The 24,172-nt window shown below is 32.7% G+C and overlaps 3 protein-coding genes across 8 annotated transcripts in view; 2 read left to right on the top strand and 1 right to left on the bottom strand.

Annotated features, from left to right (window-relative positions):
* The first annotated feature begins 409 nt into the window (after positions 1-409).
* LOC130901920 (puromycin-sensitive aminopeptidase) lies at positions 410-9,257 on the top strand. The gene is made up of 8 exons (XM_057813615.1): positions 410-959; positions 2,370-2,590; positions 2,651-2,854; positions 3,464-3,748; positions 5,403-5,962; positions 7,821-8,317; positions 8,371-8,742; positions 8,799-9,257. Exons 1-8 carry the CDS (start codon positions 546-548, stop codon positions 9,126-9,128), a joined length of 2,883 nt encoding a protein of 960 aa, XP_057669598.1. The 5' UTR covers positions 410-545; the 3' UTR covers positions 9,129-9,257.
* A 645-nt stretch (positions 9,258-9,902) lies between these two features.
* LOC130901919 (adenosine 3'-phospho 5'-phosphosulfate transporter 2) lies at positions 9,903-11,547 on the bottom strand. The gene is made up of 5 exons (XM_057813614.1): positions 10,948-11,547; positions 10,669-10,895; positions 10,390-10,616; positions 10,156-10,337; positions 9,903-10,102 (listed from the first exon to the last, which is right to left on the bottom strand). The coding sequence occupies exons 1-5, from the start codon at positions 11,220-11,222 to the stop codon at positions 9,928-9,930; spliced, it is 1,086 nt and encodes a 361-aa protein (XP_057669597.1). The 5' UTR covers positions 11,223-11,547; the 3' UTR covers positions 9,903-9,927.
* Positions 11,548-11,561: 14 nt separating this feature from the next.
* Positions 11,562-24,172, top strand: part of LOC130901918 (cyclin-dependent kinase 14) — a 73,692-nt gene continuing 61,081 nt past the window's right edge. For 4 of the 6 annotated variants that reach the window (XM_057813608.1, XM_057813612.1, XM_057813606.1 and 1 more), the window contains exon 1: positions 11,573-11,793. In XM_057813608.1, coding sequence (XP_057669591.1) covers positions 11,724-11,793 — 70 coding nt within the window. In that variant the 5' untranslated portion in view covers positions 11,573-11,723. Of the gene's footprint in view, positions 11,794-14,383; positions 14,749-24,172 lie in introns of those variants that run through there. The other 2 variants (XM_057813609.1, XM_057813610.1) reach the window with 2 other exon arrangements.

The raw sequence follows: 24,172 nt of genomic DNA, 5'->3' as shown, positions 1-24,172 counted from the left end.
CATCTCTTGTATGAAAGTTGTTATTGTAGTTGAAGAAAAATGGCGATTTTGTCAAGTCATCTATTGATCACGAAATTAGTTGGTATAAAATTACTTAGATGGCAGAACAATATTAATATAAACAAAATTTTCTTAATTAAATAAATATTAATTACTACCTGTAAAAAATTAAGAAAATCTATTATTTTATATGTAAATAGTGTTTATTTGCATAATTATAAACTTATAAATTTTAATAAAGAATAAAAGTACTTTTTTATATTGAGTGAAACAAGTAAACTATTTATATGAAATATGATTACGTAAACATAGATTATTAAAATATTAAACTATTGTTTTAGTTGTTTTTAGTTTAATTTCAAGTTTTTTAAATACAACTGAAGTTAATACTGTAAACGAAGCGATCCACTATATATGTATGAGTTGTTGGTTGCCTACATTTAGGTAGCCGTCTCCGTAAAATATTAAAGTAAACAAACGTGCTTCTGTCATTTAACCTCAAATGTTTCAACTAAATTACAAGTCATCTCACGCATATAAGTTTAATGTCATCAAAAATATTGTCTGAACTAGTTGTCAAGAAATTTTTAAACGCTTCGTACAAATTCTCGACTTACAAAGGAAATAAAAATTTGTGTAATCATAAAGTACCGTTAGGAAAGCAAAGGAGAAACGTCCCTGGCCCTGTCCCCTTCAAAAATCGTCGCACGGATCGCCTGCGCTTGCCGCAATCGGTTGCTGTGTCAGTGGGGCGAAGTCAACATTGTAGTGAGTGGATTAGTTGTAGTAGTAATAGTACGAGACATTTCATCGCTGTACAGAAAACCTCGTCAAATATGCCACAAGGAAAACCATTCGAAAGATTACCTCAAAATGTTAAACCTAAACACTACCGTTTATCTTTAGTTCCAGATTTGAAAACGTTGTTGTTTCGGGGAAGTGTTTCTGTTGAAATTGAGGTAGGTCCTTTTTTAACCATATGCCGGTTTCTATTTAACTAAATTTATTATAAGTGCATGGTTTTCAAGGTTGCTTATGTTTATATATTATTAGTGATTTTGTTTTTCTAATTTTGTGATGGAGTTATTTCTGTATAATTATTGTCCATTTTCATACTGATAAGTCTCGTATTATCTTATCTAAAACGTCTCTGGGTATTTTCCATTATCTCGTATTGTATATTTCACTTATCATAACCTAATTTTTAATAATGTAATCGAGTGGTGCAGATAAATACAGTGTTGCTCAAAATATAAACAATACTGGTTTACGAAATAAATTGTAATAAAAATAAAACACACCTTTATTGGTTTTAACTACTGTCTATTTATTTATCGATAGAATAAGCAATAATTAACAATTCTTTTGGTATGTATACTTTCTTCAAGCACCTTGCTTGTATGTTAATCAAACCAACTCGTATTGTTCAAGGAAACTATTTATTATTTTTTTTTAATTAAACTTGAACTACCATCGACCTCGTAAAATAACGATATTATAAATAATTTTAAATTAATTTGGACATTTTTGTGACTTATCAAAAATACACATTGAATTCGACTATAACATAACCTATAAAATCGTTTTCATATATTTTTTTAATATTGTTTGTTATTTTTAAAATAAATGAATTTTTTTTTATGAATATTGATACTAATATTTTTTTTCAACAAATTATCCTCTGATTGTCTTTTTGTTGCTATCAATTCGGGTTGATTTATTAAAATAATGTATAAAACCACTCCTGGTGGAAATTGCGTTATAAACCAGACGCCATATTGGAAATAATGGTTTGCGTTAGACAAAATGGCGGGAGAGATCATCCTGTCATCGATATTCATGCGTAGCTAGAAATTGTGCAATGGGAATTTATAATTCTATGTTCCTAGTAAGGATTTATGATTCTTTTCTACAAATCAACTGTATTTTTGTACATATTTGTAGTTAAAACAAAAGTTAGGTAGATCATATAGCATAATAATATTAAACTTGATATGAAATTTATTGTTAATATACAATATAATACAATGTGATGTCGAATTGTTGACGTAATTAATACAAATTTTGAGGTTATGTATTCTAGTGAGCCACCACATACCAAACTGAACCAACATCTATATTATTTCATCATTTTCAGATTGTATAAAATTGATTAAAGTCCTGATAAGATTTTGAATCAATTCCTAATTAATATCATCAATTTTAGACCTTATTTTTATTAATATATCTACCTCAAGTATTACATTATGCTGATTTATTTCACTTTTAATAGTCCTGTTAACTTCTTAAGGTGGATTTAGATCCTTTGCCATGTAGGTTATGTTTTATGCTACTTTGGATCTCAGGTATGAGTTAATAAATTTTTTTAGGTTCTAACCAACACCGATACTATTGTACTTAACGCACTAGACTTAAAATTGCACGAGGTGACTTTAAAAGACGACAAATCTTTAAAACCGGGTCAAGTAACATTATGTACAGAAGAAGAAACGGCCATATTGAAATTTCCGTCACAAATCACCCCTGGTTCTTATATTTTAGATATATATTTCACTGGGGAAATCAACGAAAAAATGAAGGGGTTGTATAGGTGAGTTGTATAATACTTAATTTCCAGCGCAATCAGTATTGGAGGGGTTTGTTTTTGTAGGAGTAAATATGTTAATCAAAAGGGGGTTGAAACTTACGCGGCCGTTACGCAGTTTGAGGCTACGGACGCGCGTAGATGTTTTCCTTGTTGGGACGAACCGGCCCATAAAGCTACTTTTGATATAAGTCTTACCGTACCCAAGGATTTAGTCGCCTTATCAAATATGCCAGTAAAAACTAGCCAGCCCGAAGGTGATCTCATTAAGTAAGTAAATATTATTCGCATCAGTCATTACTTTTGAAATACCCTGTACGAGCATATCAGAAATTTTATCATCAAAGTGGTCGTAATTTTTGAAATTAACTGTATTAACGTTTATGGAATTTTATTATTGTCATGGTCATTACTTTTGTAATTCCCTGTACGAGTATTTCAGAATTTTTTAAAATCAAAGTGGTCTTAACTTTTGAAATTAACTGTATTAACGTTTTGGAAATTATATTTTTGTATTGGTCATTACTTTTGAAATTCTCTATACGAGCATTTTACACATTTGGAATCAAAGTTGTCTTAATTTTTGAAATTAACTGTATTAATGTTTTGAAAATTATATTTTTGTATTGGTCATTACTATTATTTTTGAAATATTTCGGACATTTTTTTATTAAGATGGTAATAACTTTTGAAATTTTCTGTAGGAACTCCCTATACAAACGTTTCAGAAATTTCAATTTCTCGTTCACTATTTTTGAAATCCTCTTTATAAAAATCTTATAATTATAGTGTATGAATATTTACGAGGTGCTACCAAAAGTAGTATTGGCATTGTAACAAAAAGTATAAAGGTTGTCCCATTTTTTAAACAAATTTCAGATATAATTTTGAAACTACGCCAATCATGTCGACATATTTAGTAGCGGCGGTTATAGGCGAATACGATTACGTAGAAGACAGATCGAGCGATGGTGTTCTCGTAAGGGTTTATACCCCTAAGGGAAAAACCGAACAAGGTTTATTCGCCCTGGAGGTAGCCACGAAAGTTTTGCCTTATTATAAAGAATATTTCAATATTGCATACCCGTTACCGAAGATCGATTTAATTGCTATAGCTGATTTTAGCGCCGGGGCCATGGAGAATTGGGGCCTGGTTACTTATAGGTGAGATTCTTTTATTTCTTTTTTTTATGTCAATGGAAAATTAGATATTTTATTGATGCATTTATGGATATGTAATTATCGACTGTTTTTTTTTCTAATTAAAATAGGTGTGAATTATTTAACGATTGCATTATTCAATGTCAAGGTTCTATGTGCGATTTCCGTTAATTTTTTTTCTCAACTCATCGTCACGTTTCCTTAGCAGAACTGATGATAGACATAGGCGGGGAAAGTTATAAAACGAGGGGGTTTATTATATAAGAATATATTACCATAAAGAAACTTTAATTTGAAATAATTATTTTCCGTAATATCTGAAGTAGAGTTAAATTTGGCAACATAGTATATTCTTATTTCACCGTAGCAGGTACGTTTAAAATTATACAGGGTAATTTAGAGATGTTTTACAAATTTACAAGGTGATTTTGGGAGTTCATATAATAAGTACTGTTATGAAAATATATAGGGTGATTCAACAATCTTTTTAAAAAACATTCAACATCATTTAAAAAATTGGAGATTATACAAGACGATTCAAATAGTTTTTAAAAATATACAGGATAAATGTAGAATTATTTATATTAGGTGGTTAAGTCGAATTTCGAAATATACCAGGTAATTTGGAGTTTTGAAAATATACAGGATGATGTAAGGAACAATTGTTTTATACAGGGTAATGCGATGAGCTTTGAAAATATACGAGGTGATTTGAAAGTATTTCAAAAATGTACAGAAAGTTTTAAGGAATATTGAAAAATATACAGGGTAGTTAAAAGAGCTTTTAAATATATACAGGGTAGTTCTTTGAGTTTGAAAAACCGAGCGATTTAAGATTTTAAAAATTTACTGAACGATTTGAGGAACTTTCAAAATCATACAGGGTGTTGAAAATAGGAGAAAATCTTTCAAAAATTTAATGGGTGATTCAAATAAATTTTGATAATATACAGGGTAATTTGAAAAGTTTCGATTATTATAAAGTTCGTTACAAGATTGAGAGATAATTGAAAGTATATAAGCTTTCAAAGATATACAGGGTGATTTAAGAAGTTTTCATAAATATACAGGATGATGTAGGGAACTTAATATTTTTTTTATACAGGGTAATTCTATGAGCTTTGAAAATATACGAGGTGATTTGTAACCAATTTGGAAATATTCAAGATTCACAAATGTATACAGGGTCGTTAAAAAAGCTTTTAAAGATATACAGGGTAGTTCGTTGAATTTGAAGTACCGAAGGATTCAAAATTTTGAAAAAGTACAGAATGATTTGACATTTTTAAAATTATATAGGGTGGTAAAAAAGAAGGAAAGCTTTCTAAAATATAATGAGTGATTCAAATAAATTTTGATAATATACAAGGTAATCTGAAAAGTTTAGAAAATTACATAGTTCGTACATAAGATTGAGAAAATTTTGAAAATATATAAGCTTTCAAAGATCTACAGTGTGATTTAAGGAAATTATGAACTTATACGGGTTAAAATCGATAGTTTTCAAAAATACAAAGGTCGATATGAGCTTTAGAAGATGTACAGGGTGCAATAAAAAAGCATACGAGGCGATTTGATGTTGATAAATATACAAGGCGGATCGTATTTTTTCCAAAAAAAAAAACAAACTTCACTTGAATATTGAATTCGCTTTCAGGGAAACTTGTTTACTAGTCGATCCCAAAAACACTTCCGCCGTTAGAAAACAGTGGATAGCCCTTGTAGTCGGTCACGAATTGGCCCACCAATGGTTCGGTAATCTGGTAACGATGGAATGGTGGACCCATTTGTGGTTGAACGAAGGTTACGCCTCCTTCGTCGAATTCCTCTGCGTCAATTTCCTCTTTCCCGAATACGACATTTGGACGCAATTCGTCAACGATTCCTACATCAAAGCATTGGAATTGGACAGCCTGCAAAATTCCCATCCCATCGAAGTGCCCGTAGGCAATCCATCGGAAATCGACGAAATATTCGACGATATCAGTTACAATAAAGGGGCGTCGGTTATAAGGATGTTACATCATTATATAGGCGACGAGGATTTCAGGAAAGGCATGAATTTGTATTTGACCAGGTATCAATACAAAAATACTTTCACGGAAGATTTGTGGGCGGCGTTGGAGGAAGCCAGCAAAAAACCGATTGGCGACGTCATGTCCACGTGGACGAAACAAAAAGGATTTCCCGTCGTTAAAGTTTCACAAAAATCTGCAGGTAAGCCAGAGATTTTTAGCTTTTTTCAATCACACCGTAATTTCTTTCCCTTAATTAGTTTTTTGTTTTGAAATTATAATAGAATTTTGTGTTATTCAAACTTTTTTCGACTCCCTCCTGTATTGTGCGCATCTTTTTTCAACCTCTCAATTTAGTTTTGGTTTCGTTGGAACGAAATTATATATATTCATACGTTTCGACATAATTTGGATCGAAATATATTTTTTTTTCACATTATAACAGAATATTGTCTTTATTCCATTTTTTTGAGTCGCCCTATACCACAGAATTACTCTTTTTTACACCTCAATTTAATTTCGATTTTCTTTTTATGATATTTATATATTAAATTATAAATTCTCGGACGCGCCCTGTATTATGTGAGTCAATTCTCTATTGTTTTTATCTGAAACCCTTTATTTGATTTTAGAAATTTTTTTTCGCAATAGTACATAAAATTGTATTTATTCAATCTTTTTTACTCCCCCTGTATGTATCATCCAATTTTCTCCTATTTTCGCATCCCTTAAATGTTCTTATGCCAAATTAGAACTTAATATTGTATTTTATATCAAATTAGAACATAAAATAGTACTTATCTAGTCTTTTTAAAGCCCCCTCACATTTTTCCAACCCCTTTAAATGTTCTTATGCCAAATTAGAACATAATATTGTATGTTTTCCATCTTTTTGACTCCCCCTGTACTGTATCATCCAATTTTTTCTTATTTTCCAGCCTCTTAAATGTTCTTATGTCAAATTAGAACATATTGTATTTTTTTCATCTTTTTGACTCCCCCTGTACTATATCATCCAATTTTCTACTATTTTCCAATATTGTATTTATTCCATCTAATGAGTAGCCCAAATTGTATTATCACGCGTGTAACCCTTTTTTACCTATTAATTTAGTTTTGATTTTTTTTATAGAAAATTTCGTTTAGTTTCACGTTTCGACTCACCCTGTATTTCATTTCAACCACATAATTTAGTTTTAAATTATTTTTATATACGAAAGCCGTTCAAAAATTATTGTACCAGTAATGTACGAATGTAAGTCATTATATATATACGAGGGTTATGTAATGAACTTATCACTTACGAATATGTCATACATGTACGAGGACTGTGCAGAAAGTAACGGATTTATTATTATAAAATTCGTTGTATGCATACCACGCTTTTCTAAAAAGGAAGTGATCTTATCATCTATGAATAATATAAAAGTGAAATATATACGAGAATAGTGGAGAAATTAACAAATATAAAAACCTTATGTATACGAGGTTGATTTAAAAAGGAAACCATATTCGAATATTAAATATTATATACGAGGATTGTGCGAAAGTTAACGAACCACGAATATAAAAAACATATGAATATGAGGGTCGTTCGAAAAGTAAACGAACCTACCATCCACGAACATTAAACTTATACGAGAATTGTTTAAAAAGTACAGGACTCTAGACATCTACAAACTAAAAATAACTACGAAGTATACGAGGATGGTCGAAAATACAAGGATTGTGCAGAAAGTAACGGATTTACGATCTACGAATGTATAAACCGTTATATGTATACGAGGGTTATCTGAACTGTAACTGACTGACAATCTACGAATGTATAAGTCGTTATTTGTATACGAGGGTCGTCTGAAATGTAACGGACTTACGATCTACGTATATAAAAATCGTTTTATACATACGGGGCTTGTTTAGAATCAACGGAATTACAATATATGAATATATATAAGTCGTCATATGTATAAGAGGATCGTTTGAAATGTAACGGATTTATGATCTACGAATATAAATGTCGTTTAAATAGATGTCTACGTAGTAACCGATTATACTTTCAGGTGACGGGGGCGGAATGAAATTGACTCTGTCACAAACAAAATTCACCGCCGACGGATCGAATTCTAGTAACGAAAATTATTTATGGATGATCCCTATATCTATATCTACCTCTAAGAACCCTTCCAAAGAAATCGTCAGCACCGTTTTGACGACTGAAAACACCGATGTAATTGTACCTGACGCGAACGAAAACGATTGGATTAAAATAAATCCGGGCACGATAGGTTTTTACAGGACTCAATATCCGCCGGAAATGTTGAAGAAATTCATACCGGCTATAAGGGATCGCACCCTACCTCCCTTAGATAGATTGGGATTGTTGGACGATTTATTCGCGATGGTGAAAGCGGGTCATACGAGTACGGTCGAGGTGTTGAAATTATTGAAAGCATTCGAAGACGAACCAAATTACAACGTATGGAGTTCCATAGGTAACATATTGGAGAGATTGGGTCAGCTGTTGGGCCATACGGATTACGAAGAAAATTACAACAAAGTAAATAAATCCGATGAATCGAATCTGAACGTATTATAATTTTGTATTTTCAGTATCAAAAGAAGTTGTTGGACAAAGTTTACAATCGATTAGGTTGGACGCAAAAATCCGGCGAAACTCACTTGGATACGTTGTTGAGGGGATTGGTTTTAGGTAAATTGGCTTGGTTGGATCACGGATCGAGTATATCCGAAGCGAAAAAGAGATTTTCTGATCACGTATCGAATCGGGAAGTTTTATTGGCCGATCTTCGTAGCGCTTGTTACAAGACCGTTTTGCGGGCCGGCGGCGTTGAGGAATTCGACGTTTTATTGAAATTGTACAGAACCAGCGATCTACACGAAGAAAAAGATCGTATCAGTAGGGCGTTCGGTGCTACCAAAGATCCGATTTTGTTGAAGAGAGTTTTGGAATTCGCCATGTCGGTAAGTCGTTTATCTATCCATAACGAGATTCGATTTTGTTTTTGTTTTATTCGCAGGATGAAGTTCGTTCTCAGGATACCGTGTTCGTTATAGCTTCGGTGGGTTTGAGTAGTAACGGGAGAGATATAGCTTGGCAATTTTTCAAGGATAATTGGCCCAAGATCAACGATCGCGTTACGGGGCAACTTTTAACCAGATTGATCAAATATTTAACGGAAAATTTCGCTAGCGATGAAAAGGCTTCGGAAGTCGAAAGGTTTTTCACTGAACACAAAGCTCCAGGTACTGAAAGAACGGTACAACAGTCGATTGAAACGATCAAATTGAACGCGGCTTGGTTGAATAGAGATTCGGCGGCCATTAAAACTTATCTCGGTACTATTTGAATTTTGATTTTTATGTTGTTGGAACGTATGCCAGTGATTGTACCTATTTTGTTGATAAATCAGTTTTTTTTGTAATTATTAGTGCATGCTATAGCTAAATATATAATTGTACTTATTTTGAAAAAAGAATTGTTTCTTTTTCTTATTATTTCCTCACCTATATCGTATAGTTCATGTGTCAAGAAGAATATACATAAACTTTATTATGAGACGAAAGTTGGATACTTAATCTTTTTAAATTGAAAAATTTAGAGGAAATTCGACACATTTAGGAGAAAATATATCCCGAAACTGACATAACCTAACTAAATATGACTAAAATCACTGAATAAACACTAAATGTAACATAGTCCTACTTAATTATCATCAAGTGTGATAGAATACTACTAAATCCACATTAAATATGACCAAAGCCTACTTAATTTGAGCTAAATGTGACTTAATCCAACTTAATCATTACCAAATGCACTGTAATGTGTACTAACTAACTAAATACACTCTAAATGTGATCTAAACTGACATAATTCATACTAAATGGGATCTAAGCTCACTTAATGTTATATAACCCAACTTAATCCGCACTAAAATGGACATTCATAGTTACATCGGGTTGATGTAACCGTGTAATCTACCACGTAACATAAACGTCAATTTCAAAATTAAAAGAAGAAGACTTCCAAACTGTCAACGTAAAACATAATCAATGTAGAAGGAAATTTAGTTTATAGACAAATCGTAGGATGTGAATGCGAAGTATATTTAATAAAACAAAGATTTATTTCAGTTTATTTTTATTTAATTACACTTCAGTTAAATATCGTCCACTTTGATACCTACTAGTGATAAATTTATACCGTAAGTACCTATAAACAGCTTCGATTTTATTTTCGAAATCTCCTAACGAAATTGGGTGTTTTTTACTAAATAAATTTAAATAAATTCCTAAAACCACGAGTAAACCAGACCATAAATACCTAAAACAATCAATTTAGTGCTAAAAAATACGATAAACGACAATAATACTCACTGAAATATGAACGGTTTACTAAAGAACATAAAAGATATAACTATTGATACAGCTTTCCTACATGTTGTTACCGTAACGGCGGCGAAAGCACCGGACGTTCTAACCAAAGTTAAAACAATCTGAATACCCAAATAACCCGTGAAAGAAAATATAAAAGCATAACCGTACATTTTCTTGGGATTCTAAAATGAAAAATCGACAGAAAACTAACATTTGTAACCTAATATTACTTACGCGCAAAAAAAAATTTATACCGTCAATTAAATCACCAGAAATCAACATTATTATAAAAATATACAAAAAACCTAAAGTGTAGGAATACATTACGACTTCAGCGTTTGTCGCGCCGTAATTTTTCATCGATTTTTCTTGGACGTTTCCAATAATAGCGTCACATAATAACGCCATTGATATAATCACGATTCCAGTTGAATTGAAATTTGGTTGTACCTTAGAATCGGCTAAAACCATATTCTTTATCCAATTTATTATCCTAGTTGTTATACTACATACCTAAAGTGAATAAAATTAATCCTATACACATAAATGAAGCAGCTAAGAAATCTAGAGGCCCGTATTTTTTCCCTTGTATTAATATCCCTCCCACTAAAACAGGGATAAGTTTGCAACACTTAAAAATCACTTGTGTTGGGTAATTCAAATACCCCAAGGACGAATTCGAAAAACCCATAGTTCCTAATGTTAAAAGAGCAAGTAAACAATACGTTTTAATTGGTATCCTACAAGAAAAAATAACTTTCGATTTGAATACTAAATATTTACGACACTTACTTCCTGGTACCTATACGTCTTATTTTCGTTTCTAATAATCCAAATATGCTATAAAATCCAAATTGCACTAGTGTCAAGAACCAACCATAATGTTTAAATCCTTCAATAGTAAATATAAGTTCTTGCATGTAACCATATAGAAGGAAAAATATAAATACTGCACAAGTACACAAAATAAATTGAATCGTTTGACTATAATCACTAATATCCCAACATAGAATACTGCTTTTCGGTTTTATTGGTTCTGGATTCAATACATTATCTTTGTAATTCATTTTTGATAAAATTTTAAGACACGTTAAACATTTTTCATTTTTAAAACCTTTTCACAAAACAACGTTGACGTTTACAATTGACAGATGCCATTTCATCAAGATTAAAAAAGAAAGGTTGCGTCTATTGTATCAATTATAAATAAATGTGAGATATACAAAAACTATGATATTAGAGATATAGAAGACAATCAATTAAATGAAAATATTTTCGTAATTTCTGAAAAAAAATAATATATCAAGTATTTATATTCTTATCGTAATGGTACATCCTTGCTACTACTCTAATTCTTGGTTAATAATGACAGCCGGTTGACGCATACGGAGCGCCATCTGCAATGTAAAATGTATACAAATAAAAATAATGGCCGATTTGGTCTAGTAGTGTTCTTCATGTTTTGACTTAGTGTGTGTATAAAAACTTAAAATATTTATTAACAATTATGTTAAAAATAATTCGGTGAGATTAACTTCAATTCTAAATGAACTAAAAAGTGTGTGATTATGTACGGTAGAAAATTAGAACTTTATACTAGTGAACCTTCTAGCACGGAATCTAAAACCGTGAAGAATGGTAAGTCTCGCGCTGTTTTATTTTATTACTTACAATTATGCCAACGTGAATGGTTCTACTTGCAGATGTCCATTTACTTCTTAATTATTCTATTTTTATATTATTTAGTTCGAAAGTTTTTTCTGCAAGTTATTTTGATTAACCGAAAACAATAACAGTGAGATAAGTGACAAATCTATTTATATAAACGTGTATCCTATAATATTTTAATAAACAAAAGCCCGTTGTAGTAAGTGTGTGTGTATTAAAAAATATTTATTATGTGTTTTCGTCTGGTCTTTTAGATACTTGTATAAGTTTATGAAATTCGTGCTAAATAGGTAAACATAATGTCGTTTATTTATAAATAAATTATGGCATACGTGTTAGAAGAGGCAGATTATTATAAAGGGTGACTGCTACTTTCGTGCCTGAGAAAATGAAACGAAATATTCAATGTTATGGAAAAAAATAGTATAAAAATATGACTTGGCTGGTAACATTGTTTGCTAAACTTTTTTTCATTACTTACACCAAGTTGAAATACTTTCAAAAATGTTAGGGAAAGCTTACATTGCATTCTTTTGTATTTATATCCATCGTAACTATACCAGGTATCTAAAAAGTTATTAATTTTATCTATTTTAAATCTGTATTTTACTCAATTTTTAATATGAGTTGTGAAAGTCGAGTTTCTTTCTCAGTGGAAAACTGCTATTCAAAAAAATAGCGCAGAAAATTAAATTTACGAAGTAGCGTGGTTTGAAATTTCAATTTCACTAACACGAAGGGCACTATGGGAATTTCAACTCATGATGATGTTTCCTTACAATTTTATCATTATTAATATATATAAATATTTGGAATTGCAAATTATAAAAACAAATAAATTAAAACGACGAGATTGAATTTACAAACCTCATTCATAATTTTAATTATTGAACGTTCGTTGTTTCCCCAATTGACCATCGCCCTTAATTTAATTAAATTTATAGTGTTTCAAGGTAGTTTGGCATGCCCTTCTGTTTTGCTGTTAGCGACATTGTCTATGTTGAAATATCGCACCCACTTTCGACGATGCTGATGGAAACAATTTTGAAATTTGTTAGGGGAAAAGAGAGTCGGGGTGAATATATTATAGGAACGTGCATTTTATCCAAATCAAGACACTTGACAACATGTTTTTACACTTTTAGTTGCATATACGATTTACTAATAAATATGAATATCATCAGTAATAGACGAATATGATGACAAGTGATAGTGGAATGTTGCCACATATCTGATAAAATCAAAGCTGTCAGGAATTAAATATGAAGATTTAGGTTATGATGGAAATTCACGTAAATCTTTGTTGAGTGTCCCCTGAACCTGTAGGGGTTCACTTGGATCATTTTGGGTATCTAAGGCACATTTTTTATCCACTTAAACCACTTTTAAACTATCCATGCTGGTTTTTGTACCATATTCCCAGAATTTCTAAAATATGGACATGTTATAATGGAAATTCACTTAAATCGTTATCGAGAGGTTTGATGAACCACTATGGGTTTAGTTGGGTCATTTTGAGGATGTTAAGCACATTTTATATACACTTAGGCCACTTTTGTACTATAAATTGAAAAAAAATGAAAAAGTAATGGTCGAAGTTTACGTAAAACTTTGTCAAGTGTCCCCTGGATCCCTAGGGGTTTACTTGGGACATTTTGGAAATATTAAGCACATTCTTTATCCATTAGTACCACTTTCAACCTATTATTGCTGTTTTTTTGTACCATATTCCCAAAACTTTTAAAAATATGAAAATCTTATGATGAAAATTTACGTGAATATTTGTCGAGAGGTTTATTTAACCCCTAGGGGTTTACTTGGATCATTTTGGGGATGTTAAGCACATTTTTTATTCTTTTAGACCACTTTTAAACTACTCATTCTGCTTTTTGTGTAAAATATTTATAAACATTTAAAAAAAAATGAAAAAGTAATGGTCGAAGTTTACGTAAATCTTTGACGAGTGCCCCCTGGACACCTAGGGGTTGAATTGGGTCATTTTGGATATCTAAAGCACATGTTTTATCCACTTAGACCACTTTTAAACTATCCATTCTGCTTTTTTTTGTACCATACTTCCAAAATTTTTGAAAATATGATGATGAAAGTTCACTTGGATCATTTTGGGTATCTAAATCACAATCTTTATCCACTTAGACCACTTCCAAAATCTTATTACTGGTTTTTTGCACCATATTCCCAAAACTTTTAAAAATATGAAAATCTTATGATGGAAATTCATATAACTCTTTCTTGAGTCCCCCTTGGACCCCTTTCGATTTATTAGAACCCGTTTCAAATTTTATTTTTCACTAAATTATACAGTTTTTCATACACATACACTTTTAGTTACTAATATTTCGCTTAAATCCTATTTTATTTTCGTATATTTTAAGTATGAATGTTTATTCGACATATATAAGTCAATTCCTTCTTGTATAACATAAAACATTCGTCTGTATTTAAAAATAGGTAAAACTCTCAAGTCCCCGACGTTCGCCCACGTCGCATCAAATCGGGGTTGTGTCTTGCGCCCCTTTTACTAGGTTACGCAGGGTCGAAAATTTCTTATTCCACATTAAAATCGCGGTTGCCGATTGAAGCAGTATCTTTGTGGTAGCTGTCGGTAGTGTGTCTGTGGCGTATCACGATCGACGCGTACGTCATCTACTGCACGGTCGCCTCATTGGTCAGAGAGTGAAGGAAACTAAACAAATACACAATCAGTCGTTAGATGACCGATGATAGGGAAGCACGACGCGCTGTTGCCGACTTTTTATACATTTATATATATGTATATATTTTTTAATGGATTTGTGTGTGTTGTAGTGCGTCTTTCGTCTGATTCGGTTGTTGATATTGATTGTTTTTAATTGGAACTCGAAAATAAGTTTACAAACTTTGTAATTTAATACAAATAAATAGGTAGGCTAATTCATTTAAATATATACATAAAGTTTGTGTGTATGTGGTTCATACTCGTGAGGTTTTACGTCTTCAGAAACTGTCGAGAAATTATAATAATTAGATAAAATGTTTGCATAAGACGATATTTTCCGTTCAAGGATTATTATAAGTAAATATTAGTAAAAGTCTTGGAACTAACTACATACGAATTTGTCGTAGGAGTTGTTTGGTCATAAAAACCGTTTTGTTTTGTTGTTTATTTCGCTGGTCAAGTATAAAGATAAGTTTGGTATTCAAGAGTCGATGTTGGTAATATTAAACAATATCCGTTGTTAAATGATATACAATGTATAAATGACTCACACTAACAAAGGTTATAGATGTCAGGGTCGGTAAAATGTTTATCAATTACTTGTTGTAAGAGAATCGAAACAAATTTCACTGGTTAACAAAATTTAAACTTTTTTTTTGTCACACGATAACTCATACCAAACTTGCCCCCCTGGTTATTTAATAAAAAAATATTTTTAAATTCATAAAATGTGTTTAAACTTATACTTTAGTGTAATAATAATATATTGAAGTGTGAAAAGTCAGATCTTGAAGGGTTTTCTCTCCATTGGGTATTGCTATGCCAATATAATCCCACATATGTTCAATGGAATTCATGTCTGGTGAATTTGCTGTCCAATTCATTGTTTGGATATATATCCTTACTCTAGGATGTTTTGTACCATTTTCGTGGGATGTGGTCTGGTATTATCATCTTGAAAGATCAAATAAAACTAATATTCACATACATGATCTTTTGGTTACGTCCAAATGATTGGTATGTCAAAAGGAAATGACTAGATTCTTGTTTAGCCCACACTCTTATAATATCGGCCTTTGAAAGGTTCATTTTTACTCTTTTATCAGCGAGTAACATTGTGTCTAAAATCTCTAGATTTTGAAAACCAATCGGAGCCCTAATTTCGCTTAAAGGGTCGTCTTTGCTGCTCGGCCTATTCGTTGGGAGCAAATCCACACATTAAATGAAATCCCTATAAACTTCAGATGAACTAGCCTTTTAATTGGTGACCCCACTTAACAACTAGCCCTCTACTATCATTTTTCTTCTTCGAAGTGTCTTCACTTTTCGTCGTGGTCGAGGTATTTTCTCGTATTTGGTTAATGGGCTTTTCGAACGTTCTCCTGGTAAAATCGTTCTGGTTCAACTCTCTGCAGTTTACTGTTTGCTTCAGGTTGTTGTTCTGCTGTACCTGTAGCGTTTTATGACGGTTCTTAGTAGTATATACCCGTGCTATATATGCTTAAAAAATTATGAAAATAACCATGGTCCTTATAAGGTCGAATTTCAAGTTTGTTTGTGATGACTCTTTACAGTCGTCCATTTGTCTTAATCTCTAGTGAATGGTTCAACTCTCTGCTGCTCTGCTCAGTATAAAAGATGTCTCAGGGTGATGCTCTGCTGAATTTGAGCTCCTCATCAGTCGTCCTTCCAATCTTCTTAATCTTTTTTTTGCCCAGAGGTGGGGTGGAAGCTAATGCCTTCCTCACAACGGGCGGCTGCAAATGCTGTGAGTTTGTGTGGGACTCTCACCCACTAAACCACCCTCCTCAATCCTTGCGAGTGTAGTACGCCGGGAGGACAACAAATTGTCATTGCATCAGCGTACAACACTTAATCCTTTGGATTTTTGAGCTGTTTCTTAGCTTCACTCCTCTCCACCAGTCCGTCAAAAGACGTCACAAGAAGAGAGAAAGTTACTGAGCCACTCCAACAACTTCAAGGTCTTACAGCTCCCAGGAGTGGATTCTCCTTAATCTATTGAATGTTCTCCTGGTTCTACTCTCTGCAGCTCTGCTCAGTATGAAAGATTATTTGTCTCAGGCTGATGCTCTGCTAAGCTTGAGCTTCTCATGATGGTTCTCTTTATTTTATTCTCGTGCCACATAAACCTATAGAATGATGGGGATAATCATGGTCCTTTTGAAGTTGAATGTTAGGTTAGACTGTTTTGTGATTAGACGTCCTTCCGTTTTCCTTTATTTTCTGGATGTTCTCTTCTCTGGTCTGCTTATAATGAAGGATCGTTCATTATTTGCCTCATGATGATGTTCTGATGGACTTGAAGGTTATTGAGAGTATAAGCCCAAAGAAAAAAAATTGTTGAGAGGGATAGGGACATAATTTCAGGAATACAGGAAAACTTTTCCTTTACAGGGCCGACGAACCAAACAGGTGTCTTCACATTCGTCCTTTAACTTTCCTTGTTTATGAAACAGGGATCGTCTTTAAACTTAAATAATTGGTCCGGTGTACCTTCCGGGTACGTAACAATATAATAATACAAATTGATGATAATTTTTTGTTTTACTATGATTTTATATAATTTTTTGATTTGTCGTAAACGAATTTGATTGTTTTATAGTAAATATCACCATTATGATGAAAGTTAGGTTAGTTTCGATAATTTCCGGACGTAGTTTTGTTTTAATATCGTTTGATTTCGATTCTAATTAATGAAAGTGAAATTAGATTCAAGTGGGAAATCATAATTACTAAAAATTTGCGTATAAGTTGTTGTAATTTGATTTTTTTCTTATTTTGAATAGAAGGTACTTTCTGATACACCCTGTAGGTAGTTAGGAAATTCCAGTAATCGTAAATGGACGGCTGTGTCATTAAGAACGGAATAATATAATGGGATGAGCTTAAGTGATGATTCATATTCAGATGTTAATGTGGAATGTTGGAACGGAATAAAAATATTTTTTTTTTAAAAACAGATGATATATACATCAAGTATTATAGTCCTTTCATTTTTCTTAGAAATCCGTGTACGAAAACTTGCATTTGCTTAGTCAAAATTATATAATTTACGAAGGATAACCAAAAAAGAAGACCTCGGAGGTCAAAAATCAATATTAACTACGAATAGAAGCTGTCCGAGATGCCCGGAACTAAAAAGATTTTTCAACAAAAAGTTACTCTTTGTTTAACTCGATGAAATATATGGTTTAGGAGATATGTAGATTTTTAGATCGTTGTTTATGTCAAGGAAACAGTTCGCCATAAAGAAACATTCTGAAAAAAATTATCATAAATTGTAATTTTTTATTGAAAATACTTACAGGAGAGAAAGATTCGTGGGTTACAGTTTGGTAGGATAAGAAGGATTTTTTGTAAGGAGTGGGTTTTGTTGGAGTAGACCCTGATGTAGGAATAGCTCCTCTGTAGGAAGATTTTGGCCAGAAGAAAACGAAGCTTGTAAGCATAAACGGCTCTTCTCGGTTTGGATTTTTTTTAAGGGATTTCATTTATTTTTTTTTAGTTTTTTAAAAATTTTGTTTATTTAAAATTTAAAAGAGAGCAGGCGGGACAGCTGCGGTTGCATTATTCCCTATCTTCGGCCATGTAGCTGGTGAAACGGCTCACCAGGTTGGGAACCGTAGACCGTAGGCAACACCGACGATCGACGAAGAGTGTGTGGGGGGTTGGGTTTTATCTATTGATAAGGGAGAGCCGGCAAGGTTAGTTTTAGTATAACCATAAAACGGGCATTCCTGAAGTTGGAAAAATGCGAAATAGATGCGGTTACCCACGTCGCTAGTGACGGTACAGTTGTATCCATAAAAGGGGGGAATATGGTGCGAGAAGCGGAGATGGAATTCATAATGGTAGTTGCCAGGATTTCTATTAGGACTTTGGTGTCTGTAGAGAGTTTTTCCAGGGTGCCTGGGGAAATTTGGGGTTTCCGTCCTCTTCGGACAACGGGGATGGAAAGCGGGGTGAGAACCGCCTCAATTTTTACAGATGGGGGAATTTTATTTGGTTGCAAGGTGCCCACTTTAAACATATGTCCCAGCATTCTTTTCACGTCATTTATTACTCGCGAATTGTTTGTATCAAATCTTTTTATAATGAAACACCCTATATTATGAATGAACATATCGTTTTTTTTTATTTACTTCAATTTTTATTGTTTCATTTCTCATAATTTGTCTTCTTGGTATTGAAAATGAATCTACTTGATGAAAAATAAATTGAAAAGTTGATCCCCTCTTAAGATTTAAAGAAAAAAGCGACTTATCAGCCATATCCCTTTGAATTGTAACACGAAAATCGAATAATGTTGAAAAAAGTGGATAAACGTGTCACGGGACCCCACTTTAGAAACTTTTATTCCCTCGATACTTCTTCTTTTTTCTTCCTTACGACTATGAGATGTCCGTCAGTAGAGATTGATCGACTATATTACAAAAATCGGGAACGTATCGCCCTAATTGGCATTTACATACATCGTCTGACAAAAATTTCTATCTTGCACAGAATATTTGAGGTTAGGGCAGATATTTCACCGTCATATTTATATTGGTAAATCACAATTTCATAAAATCGAATCAGATCAAAAAATTTTAATTATAATATGCAAAGATAATTGCTAATTGTACGAGGATGTATTGATATCTAGTTAGCCTAGACCAGTTCCATGTATAAACAAAATATTGCGTTACCATAGCAACGAATAATAACTTATTGGAAGTGTAAGTGTAAAGTTTGACGTCAAAAAAGTAAACCAGAGTTACGAAATAAATTAAAAGAAAAAAGATGTCCACCGAAATTGTGAAAATCGAGAAATTGGAGAATCGAGTCATCATCAAGTGCCTGTATTTAAAAGGGTTAACAGGTAAGCAGATTTACGAAGATATGCTTAATACCCTTGGTAATAAATGTCCTTCGTATACGACCGTGAAAAATTGGACTGCAAGCTTCAAAAGAGGTAAATTTTCCATTAAAGATGATGACCGATCGGGAAGGTCAGTTTCTGTGTCAGTCCCCGAAAATATCGAAGCAGTTCATGATATGATTTCATCAGACCGTCGAATTGGGCCAAAACGTATAACTGAATTGCTGCAAAATGGAATGTTGACCAAAAGCGTGTAAGGGTAGAAGCATCGCGTTCGATCTGTGCTCGATTTGAAAACGATGCAGACTTCTTAAAACGAATTGTTACTATGGATGAGACTTGGATACATTTTTACGATCCAGAAACAAAGCAACAACCGATGGAATGGCGACACTCTGGTTCTCCGAAACCTAAGAAGTTTCGTGGCCAAAAATCTGCTGGAAAAGTTCTTGCTCCAGTTTTTTGGGACTGCCATGGAGTAATCATGATTGATTTTTCGAATAAGGGTAGAATAATAACAGAAAAGACGCGGAAAGCTATCCTAAGGTGTTTAGTTTTTACAGGACAACGCCCCTGCACACAAATCTCATGTTGCCATCCAAAAAATTCGTGATTTAGGGTTTGAATTACTAGAACACCCCCCTTATTCACCAGATTTGGTTCCGTCCGACTATCATCTCTTTCCTCAACTGAAAAAAGGTTTAAGAGGTCGTAAATTTTCTTCCAACGAGGAGGTAATAAAAGTTGTGGAAATCTGTTTTTCAGAGAAAGAAGAAACATTTTTTTTGAAAGGTTTAGAGACGTTGCGGGTTCGCTGTAATAAATGCATCCAATTAAGAGGAGAATATGTTGAGTGATAAAATATTTTGACATTGAAATTTTGTTTGGTTCTATGGTAGGCTAAGAATTTTTCAATATATCCTCGTATATCGAGTAGCTTTCATGAAACGAAATATTTCCAAAATATCAAATACTGTGGATTGTAACCCTCGTAGTTAGCAGCAGATGTACACATATGCGAATAGAGTGTGGGTGGCATGTTATCCCTCTAATATGTTATCGTAGCTTGGGTTCTCCGAAGGGAATTTTGTGGAAATAATTTGATTTGCGTTATATTGTCACAATAAAACGTTATTTCTATAAATATTGAATATATATATATATATATATATATATATATATATATATATATATATATATATATATATATATATATATATAATAACGACCTAATGTAATTTACAACGTGAAATGCGTTAGTGAACGTGACAATTTTGATTTTTAACAATCCTCAATTGATTTAATTGAAACTTTTTTATTTTACCCTGTATACAATTTGTTTCCGAATACGTAAAATGATTCTTGAAAAAGTTTAAAATTTCTCGATTTAAATATCAAGTCCTAAACTGCTTGGTTGCAGACTAATTTTTAACATAATCTTAATTTTAAAATATTTAGAAACCTAAAAAATGATTTATTTTTTAGTAAAGTGTCTTTTTTTTGGGAAATTACGCAATTTCAAGACATAACTACTTCAATAACAACACGGGTTGTACTCCAAATGATCATTTTTTTCTACAATTATGGCACCAAATGTCAAAAATTATGTTACGACGAGTGTCCACGATATGGAACGTGAACACTGTCCTGTTCGGTTCTGATGGAAGAGTCTTGAAGCTTTGGGAATGCGACGTTTCTTTGTTAGTTTACTTTCTAAAATTATTCGTGAAGTTTATTTCTGGTATATAATTGAATGTTATAGTGTCCAATGTAAGTGTGCATAATTTAACCCCATCGTTACAAATAGTTTAATTAAATAATAAAAACATTGCAATAAGACTATTTACATTTAGTTTGACGTTTAAAGATACTTTTTAAATAAAACTTCAAAATTTTTCATTGAATAAATCGTTTACTCTACATAGATACGTCATATTTAAATTATAAATTATTTGACGTGAAAATTTGTCACTGTCACAGATCACAGGTATTCGAAATCCTGAACTGTACCCCCCCTGTTTTTCTTAGTTAGTCGAACGACTTATTGAATGATGTGCTATATGGAGAAAAATCGATTTTCTTCATCAATTTAATCTTCTTCAATAGAAATACAATCATTCCAACGCTTCTCTAACTTTTCGATGTTGTGCTTGCAGAAGGATTTGCCTTTTGCCTCAAAATAGGCTTCAGTTACAAAGATTGCTTTTTCACTTGAGCTGAATTCCTTACCGGCGAGCATTTTTTTTAAGATCAGCGAATAACCAGTAGTTAGTGGGGACCAAATCTGGACTATACGGTGGATGCGGAAGCAATTCAAAATATAATTCGTTCAATTTAACCATCTTTGTCATCGATTTGTGAATCGGTGCATCGTCTTGGTCAGACAGTGGTTTTTTCTTCGACATATAATTTTTACGATCCAACAACTCTATGTAGTATTCGCTATTGATTGTCTCTCCCTTTTTAAGATAGTAGATGAAGAATATTCTATGCACATCCCAAAATACTGAAGCCATAACCATTCCAGCTGACTGTTGGGCCTTTGGACGTTTCGTACGTGGTTCACTGGCTTCAGTCCACTCAAATGATGATCGTTTTGATTCCGGAGTGACGTGATGGATCCATGTTTCATCCATTGACATATATTGACGCAAAAATTCTGATATATTATGTGTAAACATAACATTGAACACGTTGTTGTCAATTTGTGGACTTTTTTATGTTGGTAACTACATGAATTGGACTACCAGAACGTTCACCACCATCGGTGCCTGTATGACCACCACCGAATTCAGCAAGCCAATAACAAATGGTTCTTTTCGATGGAGCACATTCCGGATAACATTTTTGAAGCCATTGCTGACCTTGTACAGTATTTTTTTTTTTCAACTGGAAGCAATGATAAATTGACACGGGAAATTGTTTTGAAAATAACAAAACTACCTTCACTTAAATGGCTCTAACTTTTTTCTGACTAACCAAAATGTCATGAAATTTTACACCTAGTCTCATGAAAGTACTTCACAAACGTCATATGGATTTGACAATGACAGCGCCATCTGTATGTCAGTCACACGACTTATTGAGTGATGTATTAGTTGGTGTTCTTTCTATGCAGGGTCCATATTATTTTTCTTTATTTTCAGTAGATCTTTCTTTTATTTATAAGTAGCACATCATCTGCGTGGTTAAGGATGTGTGCTTTTTATATTGTAAATCATTCCCTGGTTCCAAATGTCACCACTTCTAAAGATCATATCTACTACAAGATTGAGCAACATTATCGATAAGTCAGTCTCCTTGATTTTGTATTCATATTTTCCGATAGGTTTCCTTCGACAGCTACTTTATTCTGATGTTAGTTATTCAGTGTAATTTTTTACCAAATGCAGTATTTCCGTAGATATTTCGAGTGCTGCTAGCTCTTGGGTACATATTATCTACGTATTGATACCATAAAGAGGAGCTTCAAGTTTCATCCTTGGTCATAGTATTGTGGACTGCCTTCAGAATGAAAATTTGATCAATAGTTGATCTGGAAAGTTCTAGAATGATTTCGAAAGTTCCAAAATGAGTGAAGTTTGTTGTGATCGATTGAGAACGTTCCAAAAATTTTCGGAAAGATCTGGAAAATTCCAAAATGAGTGAAATTTTGTTATGATCGATTTAGAATGTTCGATAGAGTTCTAGAATGAGCAGGAAACTCCTAAAATGACTACTTTTTATTATAAGCGATTTAAAATATTACAGAAAGTTCTAGAAATTATTGGATTGATCAGGAAAGTTATTTAGTTTACTGTATTTGATTTACATCACATATTTAATGGCCTAATTAGTATCTCAATATCGAAAATAGAAATCTACGGGCGTAGGAAAAGTATAGTGCCTTACACGAACTGTAACTTCATTAGACAAATAATAAATTTACATTTTTTGCGTTACCTACAACTTTTCTTACATAACATATTTTATAATAGTGAAATAAATTTTAACGAAATCGACTTTCGCTATTCCTCATTGTTTATTGTCGTTCTGCGACCGTTTTCGTCGACATAATTGCTTATTCAATGGCATTCATCATTTATTAAACAATTTTTTTTCAATGACTCACAATAGCGAACGTTGAAGAACTAAACAAGGAATTCGTCGGTCGTCGGCTACGATCTGTAGGTGAGAAAGGCGGAAAACCGTAATAAAGTACTTGTTAAATTTAATTTACATTAAAAAATACACGTCATTGTTACTTCGGAGAAGTCAAAGCGTAATTTTAACGATGATATTTTTAGAAAAACGTTTGATACATCGAATTTTACCAAATTTCGATATAACCACCTACAGAGGGTGGGGTTCTATGTTTCAATTTAAACATGTCGTATAGTGCTTCCACTATATTTCATAAATACGCACGGCTCTCATACAAAATTAAGAAATGAAAAATTAGGTAAACACCTAACAAACCGTCAGTCCACGTGGACTCACCATCTCACCGGATGTGATACCATTTCAGCACTTTTTGGGAAAGGAAGTGAAGTCATGAAGATGTTTGAGGCAAAACCCGAATTAAACAATCCAACAAGAAAATTGCCCTTGGGATGTCATGCTGGAATACATTTTTTACTAGCAATATACGGTACTGCAGGTGAAAGCTTACGTTTGATCATTTTAAAAAAGACCTTAATCAACAACGATGTATAGAATTGCTTCGAGCTGCTTTTGGTTATAAAGCAGCATCGGAGAAGATTGTTTCC

Source organism: Diorhabda carinulata, chromosome X (genome assembly GCF_026250575.1).
Source record: "Diorhabda carinulata isolate Delta chromosome X, icDioCari1.1, whole genome shotgun sequence".
Classification (NCBI taxonomy): Eukaryota; Metazoa; Arthropoda; class Insecta; order Coleoptera; family Chrysomelidae; genus Diorhabda; species Diorhabda carinulata.
The sequence above is the reverse complement of the archived record's forward strand: the minus strand, read 5'-3'. Positions and strand labels throughout refer to the sequence as shown.

What these genes read in the sequence shown, in the direction of transcription:
- LOC130901920 (XM_057813615.1), top strand. Translation starts at nt 546, where the DNA reads ATGTCATCAAAAATATTGTCTGAACTAGTTGTCAAGAAATTTTTAAAC. An exon ending in GTGTTTCTGTTGAAATTGAG is followed by an intron (nt 960 to 2,369) that starts GTAGGTCCTTTT and finishes AAATTTTTTTAG; the next exon opens with GTTCTAACCAACACCGATAC. An exon ending in AGTTTCACAAAAATCTGCAG is followed by an intron (nt 5,963 to 7,820) that starts GTAAGCCAGAGA and finishes TTATACTTTCAG; the next exon opens with GTGACGGGGGCGGAATGAAA.
- LOC130901919 (XM_057813614.1), bottom strand. Translation starts at nt 11,222, where the DNA reads ATGAATTACAAAGATAATGTATTGAATCCAGAACCAATAAAACCGAAA. An exon ending in AGACGTATAGGTACCAGGAA is followed by an intron (nt 10,896 to 10,947) that starts GTAAGTGTCGTA and finishes TTTTTCTTGTAG; the next exon opens with GATACCAATTAAAACGTATT. An exon ending in GTATAAATTTTTTTTTGCGC is followed by an intron (nt 10,338 to 10,389) that starts GTAAGTAATATT and finishes TTTTCATTTTAG; the next exon opens with AATCCCAAGAAAATGTACGG.